The sequence below is a fragment of the Crocuta crocuta genome, unplaced genomic scaffold (genome assembly GCF_008692635.1).
Source record: "Crocuta crocuta isolate KB4526 unplaced genomic scaffold, BGI_CrCroc_1.0 scaffold131, whole genome shotgun sequence".
NCBI lineage: Eukaryota > Metazoa > Chordata > Mammalia > Carnivora > Hyaenidae > Crocuta > Crocuta crocuta.
The window spans coordinates 15,424,180-15,438,301 of NW_027528977.1; the positions used below are offsets into that span (position 1 = coordinate 15,424,180).

At 46.7% G+C, this 14,122-nt stretch overlaps 1 protein-coding gene across 1 annotated transcript in view; it reads right to left on the minus strand.

The window, feature by feature from the left end:
* The window catches only part of DOCK2 (dedicator of cytokinesis 2), a 415,343-nt gene that overhangs the window by 22,325 nt on the left and 378,896 nt on the right, over positions 1–14,122 (minus strand). Inside the window, exons 38-42 of the mRNA XM_077757359.1 lie at positions 13,425–13,544; positions 9,959–10,048; positions 8,234–8,338; positions 6,155–6,296; positions 1,473–1,554 (exon numbers count right to left, since the gene is read on the minus strand). Of these exons, the coding sequence (XP_077613485.1) occupies positions 1,473–1,554; positions 6,155–6,296; positions 8,234–8,338; positions 9,959–10,048; positions 13,425–13,544 (539 nt within the window). The remainder of the gene's footprint in view (positions 1–1,472; positions 1,555–6,154; positions 6,297–8,233; positions 8,339–9,958; positions 10,049–13,424; positions 13,545–14,122) is intronic.

Here is a 14,122-nt window from a genome sequence, read left to right on the forward strand (position 1 = left end):
GCCCCGCGTCGGGCTCTGTGCCGACTGCCGGCTCAGAGCCTGGAGCCTGTTTCAGTCTGTGACTCCCTCTCTCTCTGACCCTCCCCTGCTCACTCTTTCTCTCTCCTAGAAATAATAAATTAAAAAAATTATTTAAAAAAAAATTGTAGCATTTAAAATAAGGTGTTCCTGGGGCACCTGGGTGGCTCAGTTGGTTGAGTGTCCCACTTCAGCTCAGGTCATGATCTTGAGACTTGTGAATTCGAGCTCCATGTAGGGCTCACTGCTGTCAGCATGGAACCTGCTTTACATGGTCTGTGCCCGCCCCCCACCTCTGGCTGCACCTCCCCTACTTGTGCTCTCTGCCTCTCAAAAATAAATATACATTAAAAAAAATAAAATAAGGCATTCCTTGCAAGGTGATTTAGAAGCTAAACTGGTCTTTATGTCCTATAAGAACACCGCTTAGAGTACTCTACCGCTTAGAGTACCCAAGGAGTTGGAATTCTACCATTAATGCATACCTGGGTCATCATTTCTGTGACCTCAGTGATATGCCTAAGGTTCTAGCCTAATGTCCCAGGGGTATCTTCTAAAGATTTCTTTAGGAATCCCTAATGCCCCTCAAGTCACTCTTCCTGAATCTCTGGGGAGGTTCTGACACTGGGGCCGGCAGGGGACTGTGCTAGCTGTATGGTTGTAATCCATTGTCCCTAGTGCCTGGCTGAAGAGGGTTGGGGGAGGCTCAGACCCAAGCTCAGCTACACCTGCTCAGCCTCCTGCACTGGTGTGGGGCTGCTGGGACAGACTCCTCCTTCTCACAAAGAGCTCCTGCTTCCCACTGTCCTCCCAGAGGAGTGGCCTTTCACTAAGTCACTCGAGGTGCTATATTGGGTACCCCGGGTCTGAGGAGGGTGAACTGGACAACTCCAAGGGGCACCCCACAGGCTCCCTGCCTCATGGCTCCATCACTGACCTCGCAACCTCCTACTGAACAGATGGAGACCCACCTTCACGCTGCTGCCTCTACTGCCCCTTAATCATTGTCAGGACACATTCACTGTCAATGTACAGCCTCAACAAATGCTGAAAAGGTGTCCCTTCGGAAGAACGTGCTCAGGATGAGCACTGTCCCTGTCCCCACCCTGCGTGTCACCTCCCGGCCCACACACTCGGCTATGCATTCCTTGAGACCATTCTGTCACCTGAGTGACAGGCTCTCCACCTCCAGTTCAATGAAATGGCATTGCTGCTTCCTGAGGTTTCGCTGTGCCTTGTTCCTCCCGTGTCTGGCTTTAGCTTTTTCAGGGACAGCATCCAGATAGCTAATTGGGCTGGAGGGGGTGATTCTTTTCCCAAGAGGATTAGAGATAAAAGGCTGCTAAACCAGAGAAAGAACTGGGAGGGCACCAGGGCCTGTCCTAACACCAGCTCAGCTTGGCGGCCCCATGGGATTGTCTTCCCCTTCCCTTCCAATGAACCGTGGGTCTTACTTTATTATCTGGTCAGGCACTGGCTTATTCTTGAACCTTGGGTGTTCATCCAAGACAGGCTGGACGGTGAAACACTGGATGTCTGGGATTCCCGTCGTTAAGGGCTTGCAACATGTTGTCGGCTGCAGGGACAGGCTGAGTTGAGACTCCCAGGACAGCCCTCCTGGGGCCAAGATTTTATTGAATGACTCAGGTTGCTGGCTGCCAGCTAGGTCCTAACAACAGGTTAGTAGCCATCATGGTCCTTATCAGAATTGCCTGTCGCTCGGTAAGCTCCTCCCAAGGCTCAGCCCTTGCTAACAGTTGGTTAGTGGTCCTTAATCATCATTATCGTTTCTATACTAACAGTAATATCATAGTGAATTCATAGTCCTCAGTCAATTGCATAGCACATCCCCCATGGTTTCCTTTCACCTCGCCAATTCCACTGAGCAGTGTTATTAATGTAAGTCATGCCCATTTATAGATGAGGACATCAAGGTCAAAGAAGCCAGATGAATTGTTGAAGGTCACACAGCTTGTGAGAACAGAACATAGGTTTGTATTTGGGTTTTTTAACCCCATGCTCTGGGTTCTTTGACCCTAGACTGCTCCTCAGTGTGTTCCTTTGACCAGCAGCGTCTGCCTCACCTGAAGCCTTGTAAGTAGTGATGAGTCTGGGGGGCACCTGGGTGGCTACGTCAGTTGAGCGTCTGACTTTGGCTCAGGTCATGATCTCACAGTTCATGAGTTTGAGCCCCACATTGGGCTCTCTGCTGTCAGTGCAGAGCCTACTTTGGATCCACTGTTCCCCTCTCTCTCTGCCCCTTCCCTTGCTTGAGCCCATGCTCTCTCTCTCAAAAATAAATTAACATTAAAAAAATTATAAGAAACAATGAGACTTACCTCAGACCTATGAATCAGTGTCTATAGCTTTATAAGATCCTCATGTGATCTATAGGCATTTTTGAGAAGCATTGCTTTAGAACACACAAATTGATATTTTGCATTCCAGCTCTGAAAATTTGAAAGTAACTGCCTGTGGCAGGACTGTGAAGCCATGTCTAGGCTGAGTGAGAAAGAGTTCTATGATTGATTAGTGATGCCTGCCATGGGTGCAGGCTATGGAAGCTTTGTCTGCCTCTTCTAGACCTTTATTCATTTAAAGCTGAAAGCATGCCAATCCAAATAAACAAGACCAAGTGTCACTGATCCCATCCTCTGGTGCCTGCTTCCCTTCCTGTGTCTTTCATGTCTCCTTTACTCATCTCTCTTCTTCAGGTTTCCAAGATCACTCATCCCTTCATTCCACCCAATGATTACCACAACTCCAAAAACTCTCTCCTGAGCCTGAAATGTCTGCCAACCAAGGAATCACAAACTCCTCTTACTGGCATTCAAAGTTTATCTCTGGCTTCCCAAAAGATTCTACTATGCCCTTTGCTTGAAATATTTTCTCACATCACCCCCTCTTCCTGTGAGCCCTTGAGGCAAATGTCAAATACCACAGGCTCCATAAGTATTCAATTTGCCCTCAGTCAGGTGTCGTTTCCTTTCTTTGACTCTTCACAGAATTTTGCCTTTACGTAGGACTCTTACCTCTCCAGCTTCCTATCTTTTCCCTTCCCCGACCCTCCCCACCAGATTGTGAGCTTTCTGATGGCAGAGGCTATGATTCCTTCATACAGAAGAAATGGCCAAAAGATAATTCCAAGTTAAAGTCAATTGTCCCCCTCTGATAAACTTACTCCATAGTAATATGCTGGGAATTTACCTGTTTTATCTCTGCAGAATGTTTCTACATTAAATGAGAGTCCCTCAGAGAGATAGACAAAGACAGAGAAAGAACACAATGCTTAGCATAAATAACAAACTTCCCTGGAAGGATTTCTGTAATATTCAGGAAAGCAATTTTCTTTTTCAAGCCATGTAGCCAACAGCTCCCTTCTCTGGGAAGGAAACCACTTTGGTTTCCAAATCAATCCATTTCTGTGGCAGCCAATCCATGGCCGGTCTCCCACTACAACAATAGAGTTGAGTAGTTATGACAGAGAGACCACATGGCTGACAAAGACTGAAGTACTTCCTATCTGCTCCTTTATAGAGAAGTTTGCCAACCCTTGTTCTCGAGAGGCTTCTGAGTCACATCTACTGATCTTAGCAGTTGGCCTTGGACCAAGAGGAGAATCCAAACCCATCCCGAGGAATCCAGTGACACCAGAGCCTCCAAACCATGTCCAGGAGAATGCATGGATGGACTGTCTCACTACATGTTGGACCTGTACATGAGACTGGGACCCGGAGGTCTGGGCAGGAGGAAGGTGGGAGACAGGACACTCAACTAAGAGGCCTCCACTTTCAAATGTCTTGCCCTACCTGGTTACCTAAAAGAGAAGACATGAGATGTGTTGTCCTTCCAAAACTGCTTGTCAGCTTTTCCACTAGTGAAGGTGAGAGGACAGAGCATTCAGAGCTCAGGCTTTGGCGATAAGCACACCTGAGTTCGAACCCAAGTCCATCAGTTTCCGGGACTGTGCGCAAGCTGCTTATGTGTTTTGAGCCTTGGTTTACTTATTTACAAAATGCAGAGAGTAATAATACCCAACTCGCAGGATTACTATAAGGATAAAATGAAACAATGCACGAAAATTGCCTGGTACATGGTAAACATCCTGTTCATTCATCTTAGTGGAAGCGATGGCATGACAGAAAGAATATAGACTTTGAGACAGAGCTTGGCGTTCAAATCTCACTTCCATAACTAACTAGCTTTGTAACCGTAGGAAAACTACTTTACCTCTCTGCCCTACACATTCCTTCTCTATGAAATAGGACAAAAATAATAACCCATCTTATAGAGTTATCTTGGGGTTAAAGAAATAATGGTGATCAAGCACTCAATCTCATGCATGGCATGAAGAGGGCTTCTAGCAAATGTCAACCCCTTTTCCCTTTCCACCTGGTTCCCGGTACTACTAAATGAGGCCTACGTATGATGAGATAGCCTCCTAACACATGCTCTCCCTTCACCCCAAGCTAAAATGCCATAGAGCTATTCAACACCAGGAGTCCACTTAAGAAGGGCCTTAGTACTAATCTCCTGTCTCGCCTGTGACCAAAGTCACATTTGTAACCAGTCAGCCCCAGGACTAGTTGCATTTCCTCTTGCAAATACCATGGTAGAGCGGGCATGAAGGGCAGGTGAGCATAATGAAAAGGTTACAGATGAATATGTATCACCCAAGGGAAAAATATTTGGATTAAGCTTCAGCAGACTTAGCAGACAAGACATGCAGCCTGTCAACCCCATTTTAAAGCCTGTAACTTAATCTGTGCTACAGGGTGCAGTGCTGGGAGCCGGGGTGGGCTAATGCGTCACCACTCAGCCGTCTGCCTGATCTTGGGTTTATGTGCTCCCTGCCACCGGTAGTCTTGCCTTCTGCCCGGCGTCAGCTCCTGGCCCTATTAACACTTCACTGGCATCATCTCGGATGACCTGTGCCCTCCTCTGTGGACGCCAGTGAGCTGCCTCCCTCCCTGTGTCCTTCCCCCCTTCTTTCCTCTCTTTGTCTATCTCTCTTTTCTTTCTCTCTTGTTTCCCTTTCTGTTAATAAACAAGTTTGTTTTTTTGTTTTTTTGTTTTTTGTTTGTTTTTTTTTTGTTTGTTTGTTTTTTGTTTTTTTGTCTTTATGCTGGGCACCAGGGGAGATGGGGGGAGTTACTACAGCAAACAAGGCAGTGCAGGTCTCTGCCCTCCCAGAGCTTATGTGGACCTTTAAAACGCACAAAAGATAACAGATTGAGATCAGTTCTCTAAAGAGAACAGGTAGGGTTTGAGATAAGAGGCTCATGAAGAGTTCAGAAAAGGCTGCTTTAGATGAGGGACCAGGAAAGGCTCTTCCAGGAAGTGACACCAAGTTGAGATCCAATGGGTAAGAAAGGAGCTGGGGGATGGGCATGGCAAGAAGAGGGAACAGAAGATGCAGAGGCCCAGAGGGAACCAGCTAGGATGTGTTTAGACAACAGAAACAAGGCCAGTGTAGCCAGAGGGGCATGAGAAAGGGAAGAATCCTGGGGAGGGAGGCAGGGGTCAGATGGTGAACAACCTCCTGGCCTTGCTCAGTTTTGATCTTATTGTAAGAGCAATACGGTGCCATTATAGTCCTTGCAACCCAATGCACTTCTTCCCACTCAAGGCCTGTGAGCCTGATGGTGCTTCCCTCTGTCTGGGCCATTCTCCCCACCTCCTGCTAACCTTTGGCTTGTTGCTAACCTTAAGCATTACCTTCCTCAAGGAAGCCTTCTCCGCCCCCCCCAATCACAGCATCCTGCATGGGTTCCTCTTGGCATTAATCCCATTTCCATAAATATATATTTAATGGTGCAATTAGTTGTTCAGTGTCTCTTTTACTTGCTAGACCACAAGCTTCCTGAAGGTAGGGCTTTGTGAGTGTGATCCTCAGCGACTTGTACAATGATCAGCACAGGGCCAGGGTTCAATAGTATTCACTATAAAGATGAATGAATGAGTGAATTAATCAATGATCGCAGCATTTAGAATTTCCTGAGATGGATTCACTGCATCCCATACTAGTCACTGGCATTGGCACCACTGCAATGACTCTGGCAGCAGCTCTAAGCTCTAAGGTGGGGACTCTGTAGGCCTTTGCCTGGCCCCTGGCCGGGCCATTCTCCAAGGATACACTGGCCTGGGGCATTCTTCACGTCATCCCCAGGGGCAGAGGTTGTGTTCATCTTCTCTGCGTTGGGGAACTGGCTCATCAGCTGCATCTGGAAATCTTCTCTTCGCTCATACTCCTTCCCTCGGTAGATGAACACTTTGTTCTGCAGAGAAATGACACCCAACGGAGATCTTAGGGCCTGGGCTTGGAGAACATGGTGCAAGCAGAGCTGGGGGGCTTGTGACATGAGCACCCAGCTCTGGTGGCCCACTAGAGAGCTCTCTCCTTTCTGCTTCCCCACCACAAAGAGAAGCTCAGCTCACTGACCTAGCTAGGCATACCACTTCTTTAAAAAGATTGATTCTGAAAGGAGAGGGGATTGTGGATGCTGAGAACTTTTTCAAACTATCCTATGTATAACTTTCAGAACTATTCCCCACTCAGCTTTCAATATGTTCTACCTGCTCTTCTGTTTGCATGACCACAAAGGGTCCCTCCTGCCTTTAATGAGCCATGTAGGCTAGGCCTGCAGGATGGAAGGTACCAGCATTCGGGTCCTTCATCACATGGCTCCTGCCTCTAGGTCCATGAAACACACTCTTTATCCTTCTTTGACTATGTTAGCCTTCTCTAGATCAGTAGTTTTCAAATAGGAGGTGATTTTGCCTCCTAAAGGATACTGGCCATGTCTGGAAATATTTTTGGTTGTCACAACTTGGGGAGGGGGAGCTATTGGAACCCAGTGAGCAGAGGCCCAGGATGCTACTAAATGCTCTTCAATGCACAGGACAGCCCCCTTAATGAAGAATAACCTGGTCTAAAATGTCAGTAGAGGGGCACCTGGGTGGTTCAGTCGGTTGAGCATCTGACTTTGGCTCAGGTCATGATCTCACAGTTCGTGGGTTTGAGCCCCGCATTGGGCTCTGTGCTGACAGCTAGCTCAGAGCCTGGAGCCTGCTTCGGATTCTGTCTCCCTCTCTCTCTCTCTGACCCTCCTCTGCTCATGCTGTCTCTCTCTTTCTCAGAAAAAAATAAAACATTAAAAAAATTTTTTTTTAAATGTCAGTAGAGCCGAGGTTGAGAAACCTTGTTCTAGACCATATCTACCATCTGTGCCACCTCTAGTGGCCCAGAAGTTCTTCAGTCCAAACCCACGTCTGTCACCTCTGCATGTCATTGCTTCCAAATCTGGGTCATTATCAGATGGGCCTAGGAAAGTTCTAGAAGTTCAGATCCCTAGGCTTTGCTCCAGACCTACTGAAATGGAATCTATGGGAGTAGGACCCAGAAATATGAATTTTTAACAAGTTCTGATGTACAATCAGGTTTGGGAAGCCACCTCTACTCCAGTGAGGAAACCCTCACTCTCTACCTCCTCTGCAGCCTGTGGCGCTTACTCTTGTGAGTCCACTCTGACTTGCACACTGCCTGGTAACATGAGAGACTTATCTCCTCAACTAGCCTGCAAATCAAGTAAGGTCAGAGATCGGAGTTGCTGTTTCTTTTGTATCTCCCTGATCTTAGAATTGAACACAGGCTCGCTGAAGGGAGTCCCATGGGAAGGAAGCCTATAGCTGACCTAATCCAACTCTCTACATGATCAGTGAATAATCCGCAAGAGCATTACTTCAGAAAGTATGCTCCAGAGGGGCGCCTGGATGGCTCAGTCAGTTAAGCGTACAACTTCAGCTCAGGTCATGATCTCACAGTTCATGGGTTCAAACCCCTCATCGGGCTCTGTACTGACAGCTCAGAGCCTGGAGCCTGCTTCAGATTCTGTCTCCATCTCTCTGCCCCTTCCCTGCTCATGTTCTGTCTCTCAAATATAGAATAAAACAAAAATTGTTTAAAAAAGTTAAGTATGCTCCAGAGACCCCTGAGGGTACCTAAGACCCTTTCAAGACATGAGATCAAGGAGCACTCTTCATAATAATGGTCAGTTGTTATTGGCCTTTTTCACTATCATTCTCTCAGATGTATGGTAGAATTTTTCAGAAGCTGCATAATGTGTGTTATTACTACAGACTAAACGCAGAAGAAGGTGTTAAGTACCTAGCTATCCGGGCCCCTAGCCTGGGTCTCAGTCACCCACAAACTCACCCGCAGAAAGGAGGGAAATCCCTGGCCGTAGTATCCAACAGCAAAGTAATCTGGCTTGGGCCTGAGGATTTTCATGATGTTTTCATAGAATTTTGCCTGCTGGATCTGGAAGGAGAAAACGCACAGCTTGTAACAACTTAGTTATGTATCAAAGGCACATTCAACTCACAGAGGCCACTCCTGAGAGATGATCATTATACCAAAACCAAGATGCCCACAGCACATAGTTGAGTTTCTGTGGGTATTTCTATAGTCTCAATAGCAATGGCTGTATTTACCCTATACCAGGTTCCACGTTAATTACTCTACCTGCCCATTTCATTTCCTCACATCATCCTCTTAACAACCCACAAGTTTCATATCTCTGTTTTGCAGATAAAGAAATGGTGTCTTATAGTGCAGCTAGCAAGTATGGAGCTGAGTCTGTCCAGCTGTCCAGAGCCCCCACCTCACCACTCTGTTCCTGCTCCATGAACACAAGGCATGTGTTTGTTGGCAGGGGGACGGTCCATGGATGCATAAGTATCTCCAGATATAGATGTCTTCCTGTGTATGTACCCTTAATATATTTCATCAATTCTAAGAGGTGTGTGTTCTTCAAATTTTAACATCTCTGAAAACAGTTTACATCTTACTCTACATCTGATAGCATCTTAGAATTGCTATTAGCCAGATAAAAATCATGACAAGGCACATACAAAACAGTGCTGCATCTCAGACTGATGGGATCATAAATTGATACAATATGAGAGATAAGTGTGCATGGAAACAAGCCTGTGCAATGTGGACTTGGAGTATGGGCGTGCATGTACATCAGCATGTGCATGAATGTGTACTATATGTGTGTGCATGAGTGTGTACTCTGTGCAAGCACACAGAAAGTGTGTGTGCCCCCATGTTTGCAAGGATCTATATAGATGTATGTGTAGGGTAGACATAAATGTTTCTTGGTGTGACTACATATGTGTGTTTGCATCATATCTTACACACGGTACAAACAGCTAACAGCTCAGCTGCTTTTAACAATACATTCAGTACCCATCAAAGAAACGATAAATCACCTCTCCATATTCCGACTCTTATTTTAGAGTTCTCTGGACACAGCTGGACTGGCCTGTCAAAATAGGCTCCCACTGGGCACTGGGGTCCTGGCTCTGAGGCCGGGGGGTGGGGACTATGTGGGAGGTGTACAAGTGTGGGAGGTGTACAGCCCCAATGTTCTGCGTCTTCTCTGCAACGGCCACCTCCCCGCCAAGCCCTGGCATCTGCAGCACAAGCAGGCTCGGCTGGCTCCCCCTACTCTCCACTTACCCCCACCAAATCACAAGCACCGAGGAGCTAATGGGGAATGGCCATATGGGGAGCATTTTAATGTGATTTATCTGTTAATCAGAAAGCACAAATTTGCGTTTTTATTTAATTGGCTTAGTGATATGTGGGGGTTTTACTGCAAATGTAGCACAGTGTTTATTGGGTGTGCAACAGCAGCAGCAGCCCCAGTGCCAAGCAGGTACTTACCACTCCATCCGGGAAACTGTTGCTAATGAGTTTTCCCAGAATACCTTCCTCTGGAAATATTCCCAACTGGAAGGAAGGCTTTCAGCACAGGCTTGCTCAGCTCAGGCCCTATGTCCACTCTTTTTCTGGTGTCCTGCCCCCACCTGGCCTCCTGCTTCCTGTCCCCAGCATCTCTGGGGAGCTGAGGCCCTGGGCACCCAGCCTTACCAGGTTCTGGCTCAGGAGCTCATAGTCAAAGATCTCCATCTCGTACTGTTCCGCCAGCTCCTTGCACAGACTGATGGCCTCTTCCCACATCTATAGGAAGGTCATGGACACAAAGGTTAGGAGATACCTCCAAGCTTGCAGAACCCTTGCTGAGGAAGGGACTCAAGGCAGTTTGACTCCTGGGACTATACTGCAGAGCTCACTCCAGCCCAGCCCCAGCCCCACCCACAGCAAGCCAGTACTTACCAGGGAGCATGACCCTTCCTCCACACCTTACTCTAGTTTTGGGACAAATAATTGAGCAGCCAGAGACAAGGCTAAATGCTTTATCTGCATGCTGCCTGGGTCTCCACAATCACTCTGGGAGGTGACTAGTAACAGCTGCATTTCCCAGGTGAGAAACAGAGGTTCAGACAGGCAGAGACATTGTCCCAGGTCACATGCCTAACCAAAAGCTGGGCTAGAATGCACACCTGGGTGTGACCTGAGAATTGTCAGCTATAGACCTAATGTTGTACAGCATGTCTCTAGAACTTAATCATCTTGTGTGATGAAATCTTATACTTGTCACTTCTTAATGGGGTTATTTGGAGTGTATGACTGGGGAGGGGGCTGCATAGAGGTAGAGGTGGAGCTGAGTATAAAAACAGTGATTAGAACTTTCTGTAAATAGGTCTTTTCCATTTGGAAAAAAATCTGAAAAAGCAAACCCTTTTCCTCTGCTCTTAGACTGAATCTGATAGATTATCCTTCCATCTTAGACTGAAGGGGGTCGGGAGCCTCTGCAGGGAGGCGGGAGATGCGGAGTAGGCTGGAGATCTGGCAATCTCAAGGGACACCCATCGCATTTCATATTCAGTTTAAAATGGAAAATGCATCTAAATGGAGAAGCTAGGGGAGGTGGGGAAGGAGAGGGGAGATTGCCAAAATGTAGTGTGTGCTGTGTAGCAAAAATGCTCTCTCTGCATCCAAGCATAAAAATAAATAAAAGCAAGTGCCGAGTGGAGGAGCCACGGCTGTAAACCCGTGGACAACTTAGTGAGCAGCATAAAAATGTTTTATGTGCCAGGAAGAACCAGTCTACAGGCCAGGCTGGGCTGGGCTTCCTTTCTCTTTCAGCCTGAACAAGAAGACGGTGGTAAAGTCCCTGGGCTGGGTCAGGGGACTGTTTGGCTCATGCGGAGGTCTTTGCCAACTTTGCATCATAACATGCCAGAAGTGCTCTCATCGATGTGTTAAGAGACCACTAACGGGCCAGAGACTGAGCCAGATACCTAGGATTTCCCCAGGAGTCTGCCTGTATGGTCACTGGGACCTCTGATAGTCACTGATCCCTCTGTATCTCATACATTAATTATTGAGAACTGGCTGGCTTCTAGGCATGGTGTGTATACAGTGATGGAATGGACATAAATATGGACAAGACACAGTCTCTTGTTTCATGAAATGTAAGTGGGTAAAGCATACACATAAATAGATGCAAGAATTGGGTTTTGAGGGATGTAGAGGAGTCCACCTAGTATTGACAGATGGACTTAATGAAGTAGAAAGCTATTGTGTTTGTCTGGAACAATAAATCTCCATGAGGAAAGTATGGGGAAAGGAGGTTAAAGGGATGCTAAAGAGTCTGGGCTTCATTCTGGAAGCTTCCACATCAGTGGCTGTCGAAATGAGCTGTACCCATTTGGTCTCTCCTCTCTGCTCTCAAAGTACCTTGGTACTACCTTTCTCTCCCTCATTCCCCATTATGGCACAACACCAAAGGGTAATATGCAAAGAAGATCATGATTGGTTTGGCTATTTTGCCAACTAGATGATAAGCTCCTTGAGATGAGGGATAGTGTCTTTTTCCTCTCTGCTCAGCATAAGGTGAGTTGAATTGGATACATTGCAGAGGACACAGCTCAACATGTCCTTTTGGGGCTTTCACACTATGATGGACTGAATCAGCTGTGAACAAATAGTAAGCTCTGACTCGATGCTGGCAGGGCAGGCTCACTGCCCTCAAGAGGCTTATAATTGTAAATCATGAAAACAGTGGTCTCCAACTGCTCAATGCCTGGGAATTTATAAGCCCTTCCACAGACATTACTTCATTTTGTCTTTCCAGGGAAGATGGGGAGATCAGGCTAAGGCAGATACAATGAACTGCAGCGACAGAACAGACCAAAATTAAGTCCATTAAATTATGTCCAGATGAACAGTAAGAGGTCTTGTAATTCAAAGGAGAGGCAAAGCCGCAGGTGAGCTGGAGGGCTCACGAAAGGTTTTGATGGAGGAAGTGGCCAATCAATTGGGGCCTTGAAGGCAGAGTAGGATAAGGATGATAGTTAAAATTTAAGAAGATATCACTATGTACCAGATCCTATGTGAGGTGTTCTACATGCATTTTCTTACATCATTTTCAAAATACAACTAGGAAGTAGGTACCATTAGTATCGTTATTTTGGATGGGAACTGGAGTCTCTAAGAGGTCAAGGGAACTATAGGTGATAGAGGAGCAAGGTTTGAAACCAGGCTGGCTCCAGAGCCTAAGGACCTAGCCCACATGCCACACCTCCTACAGGATGAATGGTTGCATTTAAGTTGGTGCTTCTTGAAGGTCCACAGGAGACTGGAGGATAAGCATCAGTTGGTCTGGCTAATCTTCTCCCAACCAAACATTGTGCCCTTCTTGTTTAAAGATCAATGCTGGCATCACAGTGTCATTCATTCATGTAATTCATTCACTTACTCAACATATATTTATTTGTCCCTGCATGTCAGGCTCTGTGCTAGCCACTGGACATTCAGCAGTGGACATGTCTCTGTGTTCACGGTATTCTAGAATGGGAAGCCAAACAATGAATGTAAGAACAAAATGAACAAGGTAATGTCTGATAGTGACAAGTGCTTTGAGGAGGCAATAAAGGTGACTCAGGGCAGGAGTCTGTTTTGTCTAGGTTGGTCAGGGAAGGTGTCCTTGAGGACACGACATCTGAACAAAGCTCTGAAGTCTGAAGAAGGAGTCTTCCATGGAAAGCTACAGAGGAAACATGCTCTAAGATGGGAGAAGCAAGTGCAAACTCCCTGATGTGGAAAAGAGTTTGGCATATGGCGTGTGGGCAAGCGGGAGCTAGCAGGACTGAGACAAGAGAAGCAGTCAGAAGACAGCTCATGTGAGGCCTCACAGGTCATGGGAAGACTTGTGTAATCATTCTGGTGGAATGGGGGAACCATATCGTGTATAAAGGATGATCTGTTGGAGACAATAGAGGGAACAGGCAGACTGCTTAGAACCCATTGAGTATCCAGGTGAACAATGAAGAGGCCTTGAATGGAGGTGGTGAGAAGGTGGAGCAAAGTGACCAGACTCAGAATTGGGAGAGAGAGCTGACCAGACGGATGGGGTGCAGAGTATGGGAAGGAACTACCCTTCCCCATGGCCAAGGTCCCCACAGAGAGAGGGAGGACAAGGATAGATTACCTTTCCTTTGTCAAAGTAGCCTATGATGGTCTCATAGAGCGTCTCCTTCAGCTGTCGGTGAGTCTGGGGGTGCTGCTGGCCTGTCTGCATGACCTGCGATGCGCACTGCTCATCTGACCACTGAAGACAAGAGACACACGAAGTCACCTGGGGCTGAGAGGCAGCCAAAGGGAGGAGTCATCTCTACTAATGAGGAGCGGGAGGAAGCTGTGCAAACACCTCTGTTAGCCTGCCTGCCACCCTAGGCGTGAGTGGTCCGTCAGCCAGAGGATGGTCTGTGGTTTCCATTTGGAAGTGCCTCTTAATTTTTGCCAGTTGTGTCTTTTTGACTCTCTACTGGCTCATGTGTGTGGTTTGTGGGGATTTTCTTTGAACCCCTATAAGTCATGAGCCCAGCATTTCAAAAACCCAAAGGAAATCATTCAGAACGTTGTCCAGCTATAGCACTATTTTCAAGAGAAGGAAAACAGCTCACTGGGCATGCTGATGATTTATAGGTGATGTTTGAATATTATATAAAACTGTAAAACATGTCTCGGGGAGGGGAGTTATTGTTGTTGCTAAATGTGAAAGTCACTTGAGACCTTATGTGACCAGGCAAAGTAGTGCAGAACAGTAAGTGGCCAGGTCAAAAGTTTGGGGACATAGCAAAACAAAATTTATTTGGCTAATTCTTTTTCCTTTCCTTTTTCTCCTTT